The sequence below is a fragment of the Felis catus genome, chromosome D1 (genome assembly GCF_018350175.1).
Source record: "Felis catus isolate Fca126 chromosome D1, F.catus_Fca126_mat1.0, whole genome shotgun sequence".
Lineage (NCBI taxonomy): Eukaryota > Metazoa > Chordata > Mammalia > Carnivora > Felidae > Felis > Felis catus.
In genome coordinates this window covers 64,644,173-64,665,674 of record NC_058377.1, presented here as the reverse complement: position 1 = coordinate 64,665,674, position 21,502 = coordinate 64,644,173, and the positions used below count along the sequence as shown (strand labels likewise).

General features: G+C 40.1%; 3 protein-coding genes across 7 annotated transcripts in view; 1 reads left to right on the top strand and 2 right to left on the bottom strand.

The window, feature by feature from the left end:
- The window catches only part of LOC101087868 (olfactory receptor 481), a 50,665-nt gene that overhangs the window by 10,934 nt on the left and 18,229 nt on the right, over positions 1 to 21,502 (bottom strand). For 3 of the 4 annotated variants that reach the window (XM_045038906.1, XM_045038907.1, XM_045038909.1), the window contains 6 exons: positions 14,752 to 14,963; positions 11,794 to 11,896; positions 10,672 to 10,838; positions 9,764 to 9,927; positions 9,438 to 9,588; positions 925 to 1,019 (listed from right to left, as the gene is read on the bottom strand). The gene's annotated coding sequence lies outside the window, so the exon portion shown is untranslated. Of the gene's footprint in view, positions 1 to 924; positions 1,020 to 9,437; positions 9,589 to 9,763; positions 9,928 to 10,671; positions 10,839 to 11,793; positions 11,897 to 14,751; positions 14,964 to 19,649; positions 20,433 to 21,502 lie in introns of those variants that run through there. The other variant, XM_045038908.1, reaches the window with a different exon arrangement.
- Positions 3,722 to 6,698, bottom strand: LOC101087605 (olfactory receptor 508-like). Its single transcript, XM_045038093.1, has 2 exons — positions 6,675 to 6,698; positions 3,722 to 4,476 (listed from the first exon to the last, which is right to left on the bottom strand). The coding sequence occupies exons 1-2, from the start codon at positions 6,696 to 6,698 to the stop codon at positions 3,847 to 3,849; spliced, it is 654 nt and encodes a 217-aa protein (XP_044894028.1). The 3' UTR covers positions 3,722 to 3,846.
- Positions 8,172 to 20,565, top strand: OVCH2 (ovochymase 2). 2 transcript variants are annotated; one of them, XM_019812007.3, is made up of 11 exons: positions 8,172 to 8,382; positions 10,459 to 10,568; positions 12,227 to 12,318; positions 14,270 to 14,442; positions 14,823 to 14,918; positions 15,161 to 15,312; positions 15,941 to 16,130; positions 17,227 to 17,250; positions 19,355 to 19,445; positions 19,559 to 19,683; positions 20,432 to 20,565. In XM_019812007.3, the coding sequence occupies exons 1-10, from the start codon at positions 8,295 to 8,297 to the stop codon at positions 19,659 to 19,661; spliced, it is 1,119 nt and encodes a 372-aa protein (XP_019667566.2). In that variant the 5' UTR covers positions 8,172 to 8,294; the 3' UTR covers positions 19,662 to 19,683; positions 20,432 to 20,565. The 2 variants fall into 2 exon arrangements, with proteins under 2 accessions (XP_019667566.2, XP_044894840.1); XM_045038905.1 differs by lacking the exon at positions 17,227 to 17,250.

Sequence of the window (21,502 nt, the reverse complement as noted above, 5' to 3'; positions counted from 1 at the left end):
TAATCCATTTTCAATTGATTCTTTTGTTTACTTTAAGATAAGAGTTCAAGGGAAGCAAAAATAATATAAAAACAGAGAGGGAGATAAGCCATAAGAGACTCTTAAATACAGAGAACAAACTGAGGGTTGCTGGAGGGATGTTGGGTGGGGGGATGGGCTAAATGGGCGAGGGGCATCAAGGAAGGCTTGTTGAGATGAGTACTGGGTGTTATCTATAAGTGATGAATCACTAAATTCTACTCCTGAAGTCATTATTACACTATATGTTAACTAACTTGTATTTAAATTAAAAAAAAAAAAAGAGTTCAATTTCATTCTTTTGAATATGGATATCCAGTTTTCCCAACACCATTTATTGAAGAGACTTTCCTCACTGTGTATTCTTGGTGCCTTTGTTGAAAATTATTTGACTGTATATGCATTAACATATGTCTGGCACTCTATTCTATTCATTGGCCTAGATGTATGTCTTTATGTCAGTACCATACTATTTGAATTAATGTAGCTTTGCAATATTATTTTGAATCAGGAAATGTGATGCCTATAGCTTTGCTGTTCCTTCTCAAGATTATTTTGGCTGTTTGGGGGCCCTTTGTGGTTCCATATGAATTTTATAATTTTTTCCATTTCTATAAAAATTATATTGAGATTTTGGTAGGGATGCACTGAATCTGCCTGGGAGGTATGGATATTTTAACAATATTAAGTCTTCCAACCTAAGAACACAGGATGTTTTTACATTTGCTTGGGTCTTATTTAATTTCTTTTATCAATATTTTATAGTTTTCACTATACAAGCTTACAAAGTAAACAAAGGAAGTTTCACCTCCTTCACTAAATATATTCCTAGATTATTTTATTCTTTTTGGTGTTTTGTAATGGGATTGTTTCCCTGTGAGCAGAGAACTGTGACAGGTTACATACCTGAGGGCAGGTGCATAGTCTGGCTTGCATTATACTGAGAGACCTTGAAGGGATGAGAAGGAATCAGCCAATCCTTAGACGACATCGTGGACTGCCTGGACAGACAGAAATCAGAAGTAACCCTAGTGCAAAAGTAAATCATTTCACCCTAAAATTCCCTTCCCCTACACTCCAAGGAGTTTATCTAAAAAGCAGTCTTGCATGAAAAGACACTTCTCCAAACAACCCATCCAGATGGCCAACTGACACATGAAAAAATGCTCAACATCACTCATCACCAGGGAAATATAAATCAAAACCACAATGAGATACCACCTCACACCTGTCAGAATGGCTAACATTAACAACTCAGGCAACAACAGAGGTTGGCGAGGATGTGGAGAAAGAGGATCTCTTTTGTACTGCTGGTGAGAATGCAAACTGGTGCAGTCACTCTGGAAAACAGTATGGAGGTTCCTCAAAAGATTAAAAATAGAACTACCCTACGACCCAGAAATTGCACTACTAGGTATTTATCCAGGGGATACAGGTGTGCTGTTTCGAAAGGATACACGCACCCTGATGTTTATAGCAGCACTATCAACAATAGCCAAAGTATGGAAAGAGCCCAAATGTCCATCGGTGGATGAATGGATAAAGAAGGAAAACCATATATATATATATATATATATATATATATATATATATATACCATTATATATATATATATGTATATATATATATATATATATATATATATATACATATATATATATATAATGGAGGATTACTCGGCAATCAAAAAGAATGAAATCTTGCCATTAGCAACTGCATGGATGGAACTAGAGGGTATTATGCTAAGTGAAATTAGTCAGAGAAAGACAAATATCATATGACTTCACTCATATGATAACTTTAAGATACAAAACAGATGAACATAAGGGAAGCAAAAAGAATATAAAAACAGGGAGGGGGACAAAACATAAGAGACTCTTAAATACAGAGAAAAACTGAGGGTTGCTGGAGGGGTTGTGGGAGAGGGGATGGGCTAAATGGGTAAGGGGCATTAAGGAATCTACTCCTGATATCTTTGTTGCACTATATGCTAACTAACTTGGATGCAAATTAAAAAATAAATAATTAACAAAATAAAAAACAGTCTTGGAGGAGGAGCTGGTAATACAAGCAAAACCACATAGTTTCACACATTCTCTCAGTAAATATATGTGTTGGCTCTACCCTTTTTAATTCATACGTGAAATAAAGTAAAATTACAGCCCAACTCTGAGTTTCAAAAGTATAAAACCTCTAGAATACATGAGAGAATATTTTTGTAGCCTTGGATTGGGAAAAGATTTCTTGAACTTGTCACTAGAACACAAAACAATAAGGAAAATGTTGTTACATTAGACTTCATTAAAATTAAAAACTTCCGTTCATCAAGAGACAATTAAGAGAGTGATAAGGCAAACCGGAATGGGAGTATAACTTCCAAATGCAGAAATCTGACAAAAGAGTTGTAGACAGATTATAGTAAGAACAAATCGATAAGAAAAGTACAATCTGAGCATAAAATTGGCAAAGGACTTGAAGAGACATTACACGAAAGGAGATATACAAATGGCTGACAAATGCTTTTTTAAAATGCTCAACATAAGAGGTCCAGAGCGATGAGGGGGAACGCCGCCTGATTACTTCATTGTAAAACCTGGTGACTAGCCTCGGACTCTCTGGTGTTATCTTTCTAAAAAACTGTGGATAAATAACATCATCCACAGGAGACTTTAGTTACCAGGACTTCCTGAAGCTATTCCTTCTGCAAGTTGTCTTCTTATCCCTGGCTGTTTGTAAAGAGTTCTTCTTTCACCAATTTATATTCTGGGAACAGTGGATTGGGGAGAATTGGAATCCACATTTACTCTAGGATTCATACAACACACATCACTTTTGTAATAATTGGAAAACCATATTTTAATCTTTCAGCATGATTAATCAAAAGGTTCTGGAGGCAGGGAAGTAATTCAGGAGGGTGAAAACTGTCCAGGCTCAATCATAAACACCTAAAATAAAGTCGTGACAGAAGTGGTGGCAATGAACACTTCAGGAGATATTTGGGAGAAGGATCGCAGGTAGAGTCCTTGCCTGCATCAGCCTGGGTGTCTTAATCCATAATTTTATACCAATTGGCTTGCTGAAAGAAAGTTCCACTGTACCTTCGCCTCCTCCCACCAATACTCCCCAGTAGTTTTTCCTACTATTCAAAAGCTTGTTAGCAAAGGTTCAAAGACAAGTCTTTGGAGACAAACTTTTGAAAAATATGAAAAATCTACTGGGAATTTTCAAAGGAACTCTCAAAGGCTCAGCCTTCAGAGTTCTTCTGTGTTACCTGGATTGAGTTGCTTTGGTGGCAAAAGTATGGAATAAATTATTTTGGTCTCTTATTCTAGGTGGAAATAAAAATTTTCAAGACTCCATTTCAAAGGTTATGATAACCCTGTATAAGACAGGCCAAGGCTTCCAGAGAAAGTGACCTGGACTGACACTACTATCAATTGCATTTCCATTGAGTACACAATGCTTTCTAAGATACTAACTTACAAGAAGATATTTTAAAAATAATAAGCTAACAGAAGAAAAATAAAACACTCTGTAATCATGGACTCTAACCAATGAGCAAAGCAGAGAAAAAGTAAAACTATATTCTCTAGGTCTCCTAATGCTGAAATGTATACATTAAATCGAACCCAGCAGAATTTCATGAAATGATATATTTTGTGACCTAGAAAATTATAAATTAAAGTTGGTACTAATTAACATACTGGCATTGTGTATTTAAGATAGTTCTTCACATAAAGTGATAAGGCTAATGGACAACATAAACATCTATTACATATGTTCCTGAAACTATAGTTTTTCAGTTTCTGGAATCACACTGAATTTCTTTCAAAGTGACCTATTTTTTCTAGCCATCAATTTTCTCATTGCCTCTTTCACCTCTTTGTTTCTCAGACTGTAGATCAAGGGGTTCAGCATGGGGACCACCACCGTATAGAACACAGACACCACTTTAATATCGTCAGATGAGTGGCTTGACTTTGGTATGACATAAACAAATGTGACTGTGCCATAAAACAAAGTGACTGCACTGAGGTGAGAAGTACAAAAAGAGAAGGCCTTGTGTCTTCCCTCAGTGGGGTGCATATTCAGGACCAAGTGCAGGATGTATAGATATGAAACAGCTATGATAAACAATGTGATTACAATGATTGACCCACCTAAGATGGCAGGAGATACTTCAGCAACATAAATATGGGTACAAGAAAGCCTCCCTAGTGGTGGGAGGTCACAGAAGACAGGGTTGATTTTATTTGGTCCACAGAAAGTCAAGCTCAATAAACAGCCAGTAAATGATGAAGCATTCACACACACCCCCAGATAGGAAGCAGCCAATAAGACGATACAGACTCTGGAAGACATGTGTGTAGAGCAGAGAAGTGGAGAGCGGGTGGCCACATAGTGATCATAGGCCATGGCAGCCAGCAGGAAACAGCCAAAGTGTTGTCCAAAGTGTGTCTAAAGACAACATCAGAGCCAAGCTGAACTATGTGGGTGCCAGTATGATATGGAAAAGTGTGATGTACTATTGCTGCAATGAAAATAAGAGAAGACTTCAGAGCCAAAAGCTCTGGGGATAAATTTAAGGTCTGCCACCTGGCAGGTGACCTTGAAAATTATATAATCCTTCTGAGACTCAATATCCTTATTTTTAAAATTAAGATAATATTTGCCTCACATGGTTGCTGTGTTAAGTGAGATGCTGTATGTTAACACACTTAGCAATAGATAACAGTAAACAAATAATTCATAACTGAGAATCTATTTCAAATAAACAACTAGTAGCTCCTGCTACAAATGCACGGACATTAATAAATCAATAACAAAGAATGACTGTTACCTGCTGGTCAAATATTATGACAGAGACAAACTCTAGGAGTCATCTCTGTATGACAGGGTTTATTTATGCAGGATTTAGGACCATTTAGAACATAAAACTTTTACCTCAGGTCAGAGAGGCACAGGTTTGTCAACATCCCACTGAGAATCCAATGGGAGAAAATCCAACGAGACTGAGAAAATTAGGTGCGTTTATGTATGCCTACACCATTATGCTGTCTGAGGTTCATAAAGGTCTCAGGGGCTTCGTTTAGTCTTCTCATTATTTGTATATAACAATGGAAAACATCAAATTTGTTTTGAAACTTGATTTGGACCAACACAATTAATGTGGGCTATCCTTTGGTCATCCGTGGTATTTCTAAGAAGCAGCCTAGAACTATTTTCTTAAACACTATCTTGTGACTCACAGTTAGTTCCTGAGGAGTTGCAGAAGAGCCACAATGCTCCATGTGAAAGTGACCCATGATTTAATGCAGCATTGGCATTTCCCACTTATTATACAGATCCCCCCACCAAATCTCGAACTCCTTAAATAGACAGAGATGCGGTTATTGAAGATGCTTCTTCCTTTTCCTGCCCCATGTTTTTCTCTACCCCAGTCCTCCCTTTGAATAACCAAGAATTTCTTCCTTGTTCCTGATTTCCATATGGTTTTTCATGAGTGATGATACTGTTTGTATTGCTCTGAAATTGCTTTCTTTTACTCAAAAATATTTTTTAGATAATTCCCCGTAGGCATGCACTAATCTCCTTCAATCTTTGTAATGATTCATAGCATTCTAAGTGTTTGATCAGTATTTATTTAGCTATACCCTGCCAATGCTTATATACCAGTAGTTCTCTTGGGTATGCTCTAAGAAGTGAAATTATTGGGTCAAAAGCTTTTCCCAATTTAAATTCTGATAGATAATGCTAAATGGCACTTTTTCATTTTTTTCATTTTTTTGTATAGATAAGTATATGATATTCTGGGTAATTCCTAAGATCTATCTTCCAGCTCATTAATTCTCTCTTTAGTTATGTATAATCTACCGTCTAACCTATTTTTTCTGGGTATATTTTTTTATTTCCAGACTATCTCTTTGTTTGTTTGTTTGTTTGTTTTTTCAAATTGTGGTCTTTTCTAAAACAAAAACACATCTGAGGTTTCTTATTCTTTTATTCCTTTGAAAATATTAACCAATATGTTATACTGTCTACTAGCTCATTCTATTATTACCTGGTGGTCTAAATCTGTTCTTTGATGTGTCTGCAAACATACCTTGTTTTTTACTGTTTGCATTTGGGTTTGTTCTTTTATAATTTCAAATTTTGAACACATCTTTTTTTAGTGGGGTTTTGTCTGCATTACTCTTGTCTAGCCTGGGTTAAAAGTATGTCCTCCCAAATAAGTTTTGCTCTTGATTTCTGTCACTTGCTTCTATATCACTGGTTCAGGATAAATTGTTATGCCATTTTTTCAAATTGAAGGTTTACAGATGAGGAAGACAGTGTAAGACAGTATTTTGAACCCCAAACCCATATTTGGTACAGAGTTTGCCCCAGAATTCCCAAGAGAGACATTTTTTTATCTCCAAAAGATTTAACAGTTTGGTGGATGAAAAATTGACTTTATACTACCATGTCAAGCAACAACACTTCAATATATCCCTTTCTGCAAGCAGCTACAATGTACAGTTATTATAATCCTTGGAATTCTGGGAGGCTTGGGGACCTGGCCTTATGGAAATTTAGTGTTCCAGAACCTGATACAGTCTCCCTAACGATTTTAACAGCAAGGAGTCACAGTTTACACTCTCAAAAGATTAGATTACCAAACTTTTAATGACCAGCTTCATGTTGGGAAAGACTGTGTTGATAACACTGATAATTATGATATGTGTTGATACAAGAGCTTAAAGGGAATGTCTTCCTCTGAACTGCAGGAACACTCAGGATCCCATCACATTTCTGTGTGGCAGTCAACAAAAATACCCGACTCTCACATGGCAAGGGAAATCTCATCATTTTTCATTTTGGATTTCTTTTTTCATTTTCATTTTCATTTCATTTTTTGTTTTCAATTTCTTTATTCTGTGGTACTAGAAACTGACATTAGTTTGAAAGCTCAAACGCTCTATGGTTTAATGGGGACTCCATGCCTACTTGAGGCCTGTCCGCCCAGGCACATCCCAGGCTAAGTCTTCCTGCAATTTTTTACACTAGTATCACACAATAAGTAGACAAAATATAATGATTTAAAGTCAGGAAGGCCATATTCCTAGTCAAATTAAATTGGTCTGGAAAGTGATTGACAAAATATAACAGGACCTGAAAGATCACTTGTACAAAAAAAAAAAAAAAGATTGAGATTTTGATTATAGTTTAGACATGGGTTGGCTACTTCTTATTGTTGATACCAATCCCCATACCAACAGCCAAAATTTTCCAGCTTCAGGATTAACGTATTTGTGGAAATGTCTCTGGGGATTTGAGTGTCCTTCATTTTGCATTTATATTATTTGCACGTGATGTAGTTTTATAGAATTGTGTGGTACAAGGGCAAAACTTGTCACAAGGACGTTAAAGCCTTCTGATTTGGCATTTGCTCTTTGGGGCAGTTAATTTGTAAAAGCTGACAGAAAAAATCTCATATTCCCGTGTGGGCACACATGGCACTGGCCGATCCACAAGGGTTTCTCACACACTGACGATGTGCCAAGAACTCAGTCAAGGAAGAGGAAGACTTGTGTGTAATCAGAGCCACTTTCCTGTGCCACATCATCTACCAGGTGTAGAAGTGAAAGTGATTTAGTGTTTGCCTTCTACAAATATAAAACACGGTGAGAAAAATGTAGATTCACAAATGCCCCAATCGACAGTATCCCAAATGACTGTTTGGTAGCTTGACTTCGTTCCTGAGTGTGCTATCAAATTATCTTTCCTCTCCTCCCCTCTCCTTCTCTAACACATAGCTATAACCACCCATTTACAATTGGAAAATAAGAGAAAGAAAAATGTTTTAGCATATTCTGACGGGTTGTTTGCAAGCATGTAGTATAACCTGGCAAATAAGGACAACTTTGATATTCAATCCTCTTGTAGAAAGTGGTAACCTATATACTAAGGAGCAAGTAATGTTTGCATATGAAACCTTAGACACCAACCACTTGGCTAGCCAATAAACTCCGGGGGAAGCAACATACTGATGTGGGTGTAATGGGACATGTAATATTGCTGGATCAAGACTATGCTTCTGTGGTCGACTCCCCACATCTTGTGAAGATCTTTGCAAGAAACCACATTTAGAAACATTGTATGGACATGGTTGAATGACTCAAGTCTTGGTTAATAAATAACTTTCTTTTAAGCTGGTTTATTGCTGGTCTTACAGGCTTTCTATTTGGTGCTCTTTCATCTCTCTAAATTTTCAAGGAAAAACTCTGAGTCTCAAAATGCCTCTGAGCAAGAATCGGCTGATTTTACTACTTGGAATGCTCTGTGTGGAACAATGTAAATCTGCAACTCTCTCTCTCCCCAAAGGTAAGTTCCAAACAAACACTATCACTGCCTTTGTCTGAAGGAATAACCTTTGCTGGCAATGGACATCACAACCCCAACTCAATATTCCTTTGGGAAAATAGAAGCATATAAATTTTGGAGATCTAATTGTTTTTCATGTAATCATTTTGAGCTTCTGTCCTGTAATCAGCATATAAAACTGCATAAAACATTCACGGGATGCAATTTGAACAAGATGCATTGATCTGGAGAGAAAACTGGGATGATTCACTTATTTGGACATATCCCACAATCCCATCTTTTTTCATGGAGCAAATTCTGGAAATCAGCATCTATTGGTGCATCTATTGGGAAGCACTGGAAATCTTTTGGAAAATTCTCCTATTGGGAAATATGAAGTCTATTTACTGTGGTGCATTATGAATGATCTTTTTTTCCTTCAAGTACCATAAGGTGAGAGTAGTTCTTGGCAGGCTTCTCTATAGTCAGAGTCGTGCCAGCCCCAAGAATCATCCTGTTTTCTGTCTTTGCTTCAGTGAGTTCAGGAAATAGTCAACTTCGTGTCTAATTTACTTATGATCCATTCAACTGAAACAGTTAGAAAATAAGTTTTTGATTCAATGTCATGCCTGCATTGGGTTCAGAACCAAAAAGTCTCAGTATTACAGCCATACTTTGCTGTTAATTAGCTGTGATTTTCTTTGATTCTTCACTTTCTCATCTGTAATGCAGGGGCGATAGTGCTTGATTCACAGGCATTGAATGGGGATTAAATGAGAAGTTATTTGAAAGAACTTTGTATATTTTACCATGTTAATCCAAATAGCTATGCTCTCAAGGATATGCTCTCAAGAAAAAACATTTGTTCATCCATCCAACTTTTCTAAGTGTCTACTGTATGCTAGGAATTGTGCAAAACCTTGGAAATACAGAGATGAATAAAACATAGGGTTTTTTCCCTCATGTAGTTTATAGTCCAATGAGAGAGACAAACAACTCGTTATCACAATACTGCATGGCAAAGTCTATAAAAGTGGGGAGGAAAGTGTACTACACAATACAGGAGAGATACTTACCACAGCTTGAGAAAACGAAGGAAGACGTCTCAGTTGAGGTGTTGCCCAAGCTGAGGAATAAGGATTAGAGGGTTCAGCCAGGTAAAGAAGCAGGGTGATCATCAGGCAGGGCTTTCTAGGCTCTCCTTGAAAACATGCTGAAAAGAATGACCTGCAGAAGGGACAGAATTACCATCCTCGAATTACCAGGGAGTCCTAAACATCTTTAATCTATCTCATCTGCTAATTGAGAAGTCAAAAAACACATTGAGGTTAAATAAGTAAATGAAACCTTTTCAGGGATAAAGTCTTCTCCACAAAAAGGAAAGAGTTCTTTTTGCCATTACCTGGCAACTCTTCTAGCCTAACACCACTGTGGTGTGTGAATCAGGACATCTTCTCTCCACCCCACTCTTCTCGAACAACCTGCCACTTTCCACTTGCATAAAGATTTAAATCCAATATCTGACAATGTATCAGGCAGCATAGACCATGGTCTCCACTCAGTTTCCTGGGTGGAGCAAAGAAGATGTACACACAATTACAATCCAAGGCAGAATATGGCATCATCCACTTCACTACTTAACTGAGCAACTTCTATGCGTAATGAACTGTTCTAGATATTTTGAATTTAGATATTTCTAAGGTTAAGCTCCTATATTTGAGAAGACCACAGCCTAGCTGGGTTGAATGATGTAAAATTAACCATAATGGCATGTGATAAATCCTATAGAAGTACAGAATGCTGTAAGGAGCCTCTAAGAGGGCAGGTTGCTCAAAACCAAGGGGGCTATAGTCCTGCTAACCCAGTGGAGATCTACCTCTGAGTCCCTTCACCTTCATATTAAAAAAAATAGGTGTCTTCATAATGTGCCCGTTCTATGTGAGAAAAGCTGAAGCAAATCTCACAATTAACATAAAGCCATTTTATAATATTTCTACATGCTCAATGTCCTACAGTTGCTTGCTCAGTAAAGTTTCCTGTATCCCTCATTTCCAGGAGCTATCTAACCACTAAATTTTTGTCTTCTCTCATTCCCAGCTCCCACTTGTGGGCAGAGTTTGGTGAAGGCACAGCCTTGGAATTACCTTAACATTTTCAGTCGCATTGTTGGGGGAAGCCAAGTGGAAAAGGGTTCCTACCCCTGGCAGGTGAGTCTCAGGGAACATTCTCTGGCAGGTAGACTATGAGCTGTCTCAGGACTGGATCTCCCAGAAACACATGCTACTCATCAGTGAACTCCATTCTGCCTACCTCATAACCAGATATCTCATGAGTGTGGGCCAGGATCCAAGTCCCTCAAGATGTCCATCCATCGAGTTCCAGAAAATGTGTGTTCAGAATAATCATATGCACTATTGGCTTGCTCCAAAAATTGGAAATGCCATCCCAAACTTTCAGCCCCTAAGACAAAAATTGCACTTCAATAAAAAAAAAAAAAAAAAAAAAAAAACAACCTCGTGAGTTTACAATTAAAAAAAACAATTTTCTTAGTCAATAAATATGTTACATTGTTATAGTTAAAGATGCTCAGGAAAGTCAAAGCTGTCATATCCATAGGTTTAATTTCTGTTTGGAGATTTGTACCTATACCATAGGACATCTTAGGGATGTCCTTAGAAGCTGATATCCTAAGAATTCTCTCTCAATCTAATTTCCTGATCTTCCCATGCCATAGAAATGCCTTTGTGCTTCTGTTTCTAGCCTACAGTGTTCGCATTTATTGTCTTTGACATTCTCCCAGCTTTCTTTACCCTGAGAGCCATGTTGTATTCTTGCCTCTTAATTTTGTGAGCAATAGCCCCTTGCTTTTACTTTAAGTCAGTCACATCAATTTTTGCTAAGTGGCTATTTAGTAATGATTGGTTGATTGAATTTGTGCTCAGTAGGTTGACTAAACGGCTGAGTCATTGTCATTTGATTAACTGATGAATTAATTACTTGGTTGAAGAGTCGATTTGATCAGTTGCTTATCTGGTCAATCGGTTGACTAATCAATTCAGAAGTTCATATTCAAGTCATAGTCAGTGGTTTTACTTCCTTTTACTTACTATTCTTCACTGTATTAAACATTTTAATAGTTTATTGAATAATTTTTGGTCAAAAAGAGACAGTTCTAATAAATTGATTTTTTTCTAATTTTGACAATGGAATTAACAGCATATACTTGTACCCATTTTAGAGTCAAATCAAATATCATGAACAAGATAAACCAAAGATAGCAAGTAATTTGTAGAGGCAGATTAAAAAATAGGCTTGAAGCAGTGGTAGTTAAAAGCAAATAGGTAAAAGCATGAGGAAATTGTAGATACACACTATTCTCTAAGAGGCTTGGAGGAATTGAAGCATGTGTCGAAAGATTACCTTAGCCCTCACCTTGTTTTTCTCCCAAACCTCTTCATCTGGACTCTGCTATATCTTATACTTTTCTTTCTTTCTCTTCACTCACAGGCATTGTTCATATTATTAGGGTAACAGTCTGGGCCAACAGTATTATGAAAATAAATAAATAAACAAACAATTAAATAAATACCACCAATTTTACTACCAATTCTACTAAACTCTTACAGCCAACCATCTCAAATTAACTACCTCTTCTGTAGACCAGGGTTGGAAGTATTCTGGTTCCAACACTACCCTTCTGAGACGTAATGGGACAGATTTTACTCCTTCACACTTCACAACTTCTAATATTTGTATATAAGACATCTGGGCCTATTTTTCAGAATACGCTCAGTCTCCAGGTTTTGTCGGGGGGGGGGGGTCACAGGGCATTGACTTGCTCCCACTTGAGCTCTTTGTAATCCAGGTGTCTCTGAAACAAAGGCAGAAGCACATCTGTGGTGGAACCATCATCTCTGCACAGTGGGTGATTACGGCTGCTCACTGCATTGCAAACAGGTAGGAAAGGCCTAGTTCATGGATGAATGCCACATTATCCACCTTCTCCTTTGGAATCAGCAGCAACAACTCTATTACAACATGGAAATGTGTGATGTATGCATTAGCATGGGAACATCCTAAATGCATGACACAAAAAGGGCTAAGTGACACTGTCAGAGGGTACTTAACTTGATAGAAAACACTTTCTTTGCAGGAGTAGAAAATTTTATTTACTCAAACATGACTGGAAGTAATTAAAGAATAACATCCAAGTGAAAACAAAGGATCATAAAGATACATTTGTGAAAAGCCTCTCCTACATTTCAGTGAAAAAAAAAATCTGGTTCATTATGCATCCTAAAAAATTGGTAAAAGAACCCAGTGCTTCTAATTATGACTTTGTTTCATACAATACAGTCTATATACAAAATGTGTATTCTGGAAAATATTGCTCCTACCAGTATTTTGCTTTTATAACACATGTCTGATCATACTGATCCCATTTTTGGAAGATTTATTTGTGATTTCTGTCCTTGTAAAGGAGCTGACATTAAACATCAGTAATAGAAAGCCATGCCCTGGTAGCCCCTGGCCCTGACCAGCATTGTCCATGTTTAGTCATGGGCTCACTGCAGCTGTTGGAATGCAACTTTATATTTCAGTAACTCACTTCTTGATCCAACTTCTCTTCTTCCTTTTCCAAAAGTGTAAAAACAGCTCTCCCCCAAATGCAAAGGTCATTGTTGTTCTATTTTTTTTTCCTTTGAAATCAACTTACAGCATTTAAAGATTAAGACAAAATTGATAGAGGAAACCAAAGGGAGGCCAGTGAAATGTAAAGAAGTCTCTCATGTCCGCTTTTCTACTGGTCATGCCTCTCTGAGCTTCAGTCTAACAACTTCCATCTTTTATCCACTTTCCTGTGTGCTCTAAATGTTCTATTGTTTTTAGTGCTCTGGGTAGTCACTAGGCTGCAATCAAGTCCCATATTTGTCCTCTTTCATTTTAAGTCAGCAAACATCCCCTGGATATTCACTTGGCATTAGACACTTTGGTGGGTACCAAGATACAAAGGTAAGTAAGATGTAATTCCTGCCCACAGAGAGTTGATAGTCTAAAGAAAAGTTAATTGATAATTTCACTGTAGTGTGGCAGGTGGTTAGGCTAAAGAGATGCTGTGTATTAGGTTAGGTACCCAATATAGCCAAGAGCTGGAGGGAGTATACCAGGAGAAAATTACAACCTTTTCAGTTCTATATAAAAAAAATCACTTCTGGGAATAAAGGGTGCCCAAAGACTGTAAGCCCAAAGTTCTTAATACAACTCAATGCATTCTACCGAGTTCCTTTTAGATAACTTTGCTACAGAAAGAATGGCAATAGAGTGGTCTTTCCCATCTCACACCATGTCTCTAAATTACAAACATAAAGAATGTAAGGAGAAGATCCTCACTTCCCATTGTGTTCATCAGTCCCAAAGCCTTAACTGTGCATACTCGCTGAGATACCAGAGTTTTGGTGTTATTACGTCTTTCACAATGTACACTGAGCATTAGATCTCTGATATTAAAGCAGCATACTTAGGGGAATCACAAGTAATTCTCAAAGAATCTCACTGCTATTGAAGCCAGGCCAGCCAGTTAGGGTAGCTGAATAAAGTCCACTATGGCTTCAGACTTCTGAATTACAATATAAATGCATTTTTAGACATTTAATGAATAACATTGCAAAGTATCCAATTTATCATATTATTGGCTCCATTTGAGGCCACTCTTTACTAGTTCCCCACTTAAATCAGGAACTTTTGCATTTTTACTAGTAGTGATGGAATCATTCTCGCTTTCTCTGTTCAGTATCCTCACACTCATATCATCCATCCATGTGATTTGAAAGAGGCCAGATTGTCAACCATTACGAGTATACTCAGAGGCTAAATGAAAGTCAGCCATTTTACCGCTTCTTCTTCATAGAAATATCGCATCAACTTTGAATGTTACTGCTGGAGAGTATGACTTGAGTCATATAGAGCCAGGGGAGCAAACCCTCACCATTGAAACCATCATCATACACCCCTACTTCTCCATCAAGAAGCCAATGGACTATGATATTGCTCTTTTGAAGATGGATGGCGCCTTCCATTTTGGTAAACATTAGAGGTTCTATTAGAGGTTCTCTGAATTGTCTATCCCATGTGCTCTATAACTTCTGTTCCATAGCACATTTCCTACAGCGTATGTTATGTAGCATATGTCCAACAGTTCTGGGTCATGCACTTTGAGACAGGAATTTGAGGTGGAGGGTCCCCTATGTGAAGCTCATTTTGCTTGTGGCTTCAAATATAGGATTATGTGGATTCAGGAGAGAGTCTTTCTTTGTCTGATAAGTGGCCCCTGGAGGTGCGAGGCATAGATATCACAACTCTCACAAGGTCTTTGGGGAACCACCTACATACCAAATGGTGAGTGGCTTAGGGTGTCCTCTCCTCCGTGGATGAGACCAACCCTGTCCTGCTCTTTTCCTCAGGCCAGTTTGTGGGCCCAGTGTGTCTTCCAGAGCCAAAGGAAGAATTTGAGGCTGGATTTATTTGCACAACTGCAGGCTGGGGCCGCTCAGCTGAAGGTAAGAACTTGTATGCCACTTCTCTTAATCAGATGTCAGAACTTCCTGGTGGGTAATTAGAAAATACAGTTGTTTTTAATCTATTTTAAAAAACAACAACAATGGTGTAAGCATTTCAAAAGAGAATATTCATTGAACATAGAAATTCAGGTCTTTCCAAAGGACACAAACCTGAATGTAGCATCTTCAATTGAGGAAGTGCGAGAGTGCCTCACTGGGGCTCTCACCTCTGTGTTTTCTAGATGGCGTTGTCTCGCAGGTATTACAGGATGTGAACCTGCCCATTTTGACCCAGGAAGAGTGTGTGGCAGCTTTGTTAACCCTAAAGAAACCCATCAGTGGGCAGACCTTTCTCTGCACAGGTTTCCCAGATGGAGGGAGAGATGCATGTCAGGTAGGTGGGAGTGGTCAGGCTGAAAGGTCCCTGGCTGGGCTTCCCTCAGCTTTGCCATCAGGTGAGGGGCTGAAAGAAGGCTACAGGCAAAACTGGATTCTTGTCAGGGGTGGCAAGGGAGGTCAAGTTGAAATAAAGTGACAGTTTTTACAATCAGTTTTTACTGGAGAGTGTGAATTCAGAGGAGGTCTTCTCCTTTTTCCAAAAGACCAACTAACAGAGATAGTGCCATCAGTGAGCTTAGGGTTCTCTACAGCTGAAGGATGGCTGGGGTTTTCCTACTTAGAAGTTTCTATCTAGTGGATAATCACTTTCCTTCCATTCCTCCCGTTGACTAAGATCTGGGATCAGTTTCACTACTGGGCAAGACTTCTCTGAGTCTGCAGGATGAGATAGGAGATGGAAGAAAGGGTGGAAGGGGAAGGATGGGGAAGAAAGAAGTGGAATTGATAGGCCCTAATGATATTTGAAGATTTAATGTGAATTGTGCTTGGCTGTTCTCCTGGCCACCGAGTCCAAGTTATTAGAAGTGAAGAAATATCATTGATCCTCCTTTAGCATATTCTTGGGGGGGAAGAGTGAGCACAGACACTGATAATGATGGTAATGGAGGCTTTTCCCCCTGCAGGGAGATTCAGGAGGTTCCCTCATGTGCCGGAATAAGAAGGGGGCTTGGACTCTGGCTGGTGTGACTTCTTGGGGTTTGGGCTGTGGCCGAGGCTGGAGAAACAACATGCAGGAAGATAACCAAGGATCCCCTGGGATCTTCACCGATCTTAGAAAAGTGCTTCCCTGGATCCACAAACACATCCAAATTGGTAATAAACCCAGCACATAAGGTCAAGAAGCTAGGGCCAGAGAGAGCGTCAGCAGAGTCTAGGCAAGACAGGACCACTGAGCAGACAGGCTTGCTTCTGTTTTTAGTGTAGTACATAAGAATTGTGACATTTATGAAATTTAAAACAAGAGTAAAATATGGTGTGCAGTGTAGCATACAAATATATAAAGAAACGTGAATCCATTCATCCTAGACTTTGTCAAATTGCCTTTAGTTGAAACAATCAGCTAGAGATGTATTTTCACCATTTACTTCTCAACTGTGCTAGCAAGATTTATTAAGCTATAGAGAAATTTTGCTCCCCAGAGGACAATGTCTACATTGGTTTTTGGTTGTCACAACGTGGGGGTGCCACCCACCTAGTGGGAAGGAGGTATGGATGTTGCTAAGCATCCTATAATGCACAGAACAGACCCATGACAAAGAATGATCCAACCCAAAATGTGAGTGATGCTGTGGTTGAGAAGGCCAGGCATGGATCTGGGTACCATACATCTGAAAAGATCAGGGTCTACAAACACCTTCTACTAGACTGATCAGGGAGTTAATTGAAACTTCGGTTCTGCCTCCACATCCAACGTAATTGTCTTCTAACTAGTAGCTTCCAGCTTCAATAGGGCTTCTGTTCTGTCCCAAAGGAGTTAATTAAAATTCATTTGGTAAGAACTTGGGTTTGTTATCAAGTGTACAGCGGCAGGCATCCAAGCCCTCAGCTCAAGTGGTAGCTACCCCAGTAACTCTTTTTTGGTTGCGGGCCACTTATTCTCATCTCCAGCATCCCTTCTCATCAACAATGGGAGAAGTAGACCAGATAACCTCTTCCTCTGTGTAACCTCCCAGCTAATCATGGCCTGATTAGTGCACTTAATAAAGAGAGTGAAATTTCATTAAAACACCGAGACCACGTTCCTGTTTGGTCAAATTATGCCTTCTGTTCTTTCCAGAGATCAGATTTTTCATTAGTTGCACAGTGACTTAAAAATCCCTGCACTTTTGAGCCAGGGAAATGCTAACTTGTTGAAATATTGTTCAGGATACCACAAACCTTGAATAGCACGCTTCTTTTTCTTTCCCAGGGAAGCGGAGGAAGAGCTCCAGAGGTGGGTATTTCTTACAGCCTGCTCCACCGGGAGCAGGAATTAATATCTAGTATTTCTGAATATAAGTTCCTTTTGTAATCGAAAGTCTTAGGAAGAGCTCTCTCTGTTCACTAGGTAGAAAGCTACCCACACTTGGGGCACCCACAGCCATTCCCTGCCAGTCAGGGCAGCCCATCACCCAGAAGGAGCTCTGGATTCTCTCCCATTTCACTTCTTCACGCCCTCCATCTCAACTCAGTGAACACTTGCCGAATCCTAGCTTTAGATCAGACACTCGAGAGGGAGCGGAAGGTGAGGTGGTGCAGATGGTCACTAAGCTACACGCCTTACCCCGAAAGTGTCCTCATGTGTACAGGGGACTCTCCCCCACATTGCCAAGTCTTCAATGAAGCTGCTCTGTGACTTTGGGAAATCTCCTTCCTACCTCTGGACCTCAGTTTCCTTGTCTATAAAGAAAAGAATCTGGGAGCACTTGGGTGACACAGTCGGTTAAGTGTCCGACTTCAGCTCAGGTCATGTTTTGCAGTTTGTGAGTTCGAGCCCCGCATCAGGCTCTGTGCTGACAGCTCAAAGCCTCGAGCCTGCTTCGGATTTCGTGTCTCCCTCTCTCTTTGCCCCTCCTCCACTTTGCGTGCGCGCTCTTTCTCTCAAGAATAAATAAACGGTTAAAAAAAATGTCTGGATCAGATAGTCTCTAAGGCACCTTTGGCTCAAATATTCAGTGTGTCTGTGAGTCTGTGGAACTAAATACAAAGATAGTTTCAGGAAAAAGAGTACCTTGAGAGCTGCAGGAGTAAGTGGCTGGGGGGGAAAAAGCCAGAGGAGGCTTTGGAACACAGATGCATTTTAAGCTGAATCACAACAAACAAACAAACAAACAAACAACAAAACCACAAAGAACCAGTAGAATGTTGTCAGGTGGAAATGGGATACAGATAAAGAAAAATACTGCAGCTCAAGGAATCCTCTTTGTCGAAAGATGGATGCTAAAAGACGGAGATAGGAAAATGTTGGGGTAAGAGACCAGCGTGTCAGTCAGAGCAGCTGAAGTGAGGGAGATTAGAAAATAAGTGGAGACCAATTTGTAGAAATTTTGGATGCCTGTCAAAAAAAAGTTTGGATTTACTGAGTAATTGGAAGTTGATTAATTAAATAGATTAGAGCAGTACTCTGGCGGTATAAGAACAGCACATAGGGGATAGGATGGAGGGGAAATCATTCAAGGTGGACTTATGAGATTACACATTAGTTCTAGAGGCTTAGGGCAGTGGCCGGGGAATGAAAGGATGGGAATGGAAACAAGAAGAATTGGCACCTGGCAGTCACTTAGATGAAGGGTGGGGGTGGGGGTGGGGGGGAGACAGGGAGGAACCAAGGATGGTACCAAAGTTCTGAGCCTGAGAAACGAAGCAAAGGCACCTAAAAGTAATCGAATCAGAAGTGGAAGCAGTTTTTTGCAGACCATCTGTAGCATGTTAAGGGGATATCTAGGAGATGGTTGAAAAACGAGGTCTGAAGTTCAGAAGTGTAGAATAACAGTTGAAACTCAGAGTATGGATGAGACTAGTCAGAGGGCTCGTGTAAAAAGAGATGAAAGCTCAGGATAGAGGGGCGCCTGGGTGGCTCCGTCGGTTAAGTGTCTGACTTTGGCTCAGGTCATGATTTCACAGTTTGTGATTTGAGCCCCACATCGGGCTCTGTGCTGATAGCTCAGAGCCTGGAGCCTGCTTCGGATTCTGTGTCTCCCTCTCTCTCTCTGCTCCTCCCCCACTTGCACTTTGTCTCTCTCTCTCCTCTCCAAATTAAATAAACATTAAAATTTTTTGAAAAAAAAAAAGAAAGCTAAGGATAGAACCGGGAAATACATGTATTTATAGGAGCAAGTTATGATGGAGTGAAGGAGAAGGAATCATTGAATCTCAAGGTTAAGCAGGATCTAAAAAGAACAAAAAAGAGTAAGGCATCACAGAAGCCAGAGAAATATTTGACAAGAGAGGAACCATGCATCATGAAGAACCAGGCACTTCTGTACAGGTTCTAGAAGGAGAGGACTATTGTGGCCAGTCACCACTGTTACCCTGATTCTCGTGGCTCTCTTTCCCAGCCTCATGCAGTGAGCAGGATCGTGTGCTCCGTGAGTCTCAGGGGGAGCTGCACTTCCCAGAAAGCCCCTACCTGTACTATGAGAGCAAGCAGTGAGTAGCCTCCCTGCCACTCTTCCCCCAGCCCCCACCTCCAGTCTGGCTGTGCCCACTAACTGGACACTTTCTGTCTCGAAATAACTCCCTCTTAATGTATCTGCCTGCAGGCTGTGTGTCTGGATCCTGCTGGCACCGGAGAAGATGCATGTGCTGCTCAATGTTTCCCACTTGGATGCAGAGTCTTGTCACCACACTTACCTCTCGATATAGTCCTTAGAAGACAGACTTCTTGGTGAGTGGATGCTGACATTGTCAAATGGATGTCGTGCTGCGAGGACTTAATGGGGCCGGGCTGCAGGCTGTCTGGCACTGAGGCATCTGTAAATACCACACTTTCTGTCTGCAAGTTTCAGACTCAGAATTGACAGGAAAGGAACTGATGTGAGCCTGTGTGGTGGTTGCAAGGCCACAGAACACTTCATTGGCTCCATCTGCTTCCCATGGAACCAGACTTCCTAGATTTATTTGCCGGGTCTGGGGCCCGTCAGGGGTAAAATATAGACATACTGCAGGACCTCTCAGGCAGAATGCTGCTTTCGTAGGCATGAAAATGACCTTTACTGCATCATCCAGCTAAGAAGGAAAATACCAATGGATAACCATGAGCAGGAAACAAAGGTTATTTAGGCAAGAAACAAAAACAGGGGAGCATTTCTGTGGTTCTTAATAGGAGATTTTGCCCCCAGGAGATATTTGGCAATGTCTCAAGCATTTTTCGTTGTCATGACTAGAGACAGTATTACTGGCATCTGATGAGTATGGCCAGAGATGCCAGAAAACATCCGATAAATGCACAGGACAGCCTGAACACAAAGAATGTTCCAGTTAAAAAATATCAGCAGTACCGAGGTTGAGAAACCCTGGTTTAGATAACCCTATACTGTCTTGACAAATCCAGTTCAAGGCCAGTTCTCCTGAAGTCTCTTAATGGATGCTGTTTTCTAGACTCTGAACAAAGACTCTTGATTCTTACATTCCAGGGAAGTTCTGTGGAGAAAGCCTCCCTTCATCAGTTCTTATTGGCTCCAACTCTGTACAGCTGAATTTCGTCTCTGATGCCACAGATCATGCAGCTGGGTTTAATCTCACCTATAAAGCTCTAAAACCAAACTACCTTCCTGGTAAAACCATTTGCTCATATCACGTACTACCCAGGCCTTTTAGAGAAGTTGAGGCCCCGCAGGGATGAAGTGAGGGGCAGGGAGCTCCCCAACAGGGTCTGTTTGGTTCCATCATGGAGGGGGCCACAAGGCAGGTGAGAGGCCATGAAGGTGCTCCTTCTCCCGTCCTGCTGACTCGTGCTGAGAGTGAGCTGAGTACCCAAGTGAGCTGAGAGGGCTGAACGAGTTCTGGAGAATCAGTGCACAGACGTCTTCCTTCTTATTAGCTCTGCCTCAGGAGTCAGCTGATGAGCCATTTGTGGGAGACAGGTGGAAGCACACAGAGGATTGATTCCTCTTGGCTTGAGCGATGCCATTGTTAGGACGTTTTCCCTTGTGTTTCAGATTCAGGTTGCAGTTCCTTTACTGTCCTTTTTGAAGGAGGCCTCATACAGAGTCTTCACTATCCTGAATACTATAGCAACATGGCCAACTGTGAGTGGGTTTTTCAAGCCCCCAAACACTACCTAATAAAGGTACTGACCTTGGTTACCCTCAACTTTGCTCTGGTATCTCCACAGAAGAGCTAACATAAACACCATGAGGGGAGAGGTTTTGTGTTTTGTTTTGTTTTAATCAGATCTATTCCCTGGTACCCAGCATACAAAGTTCTTCGATATATACGTGTTAAGACTAGCCTATTTTCCCTGTAACTACCCACATATACCACTAGATGGCAGCTGTGCACTTTACTCTGTTGAAGGGCTGTCTCCATCTGGATCTGGTAACTGGTTTAATTAGTTCCTGGTCCCTTCTAGAAACAAGCATTTCTTCCTTATTAATTAAACTGCTAACAAAACACTTTGTAAGTAATGGCTAACAAAAGTCAATGCCAATAAGATCTCAAACATCAAGCCTTCCGTGCAGAGGGAACAGAGCAAGCACGGAGGA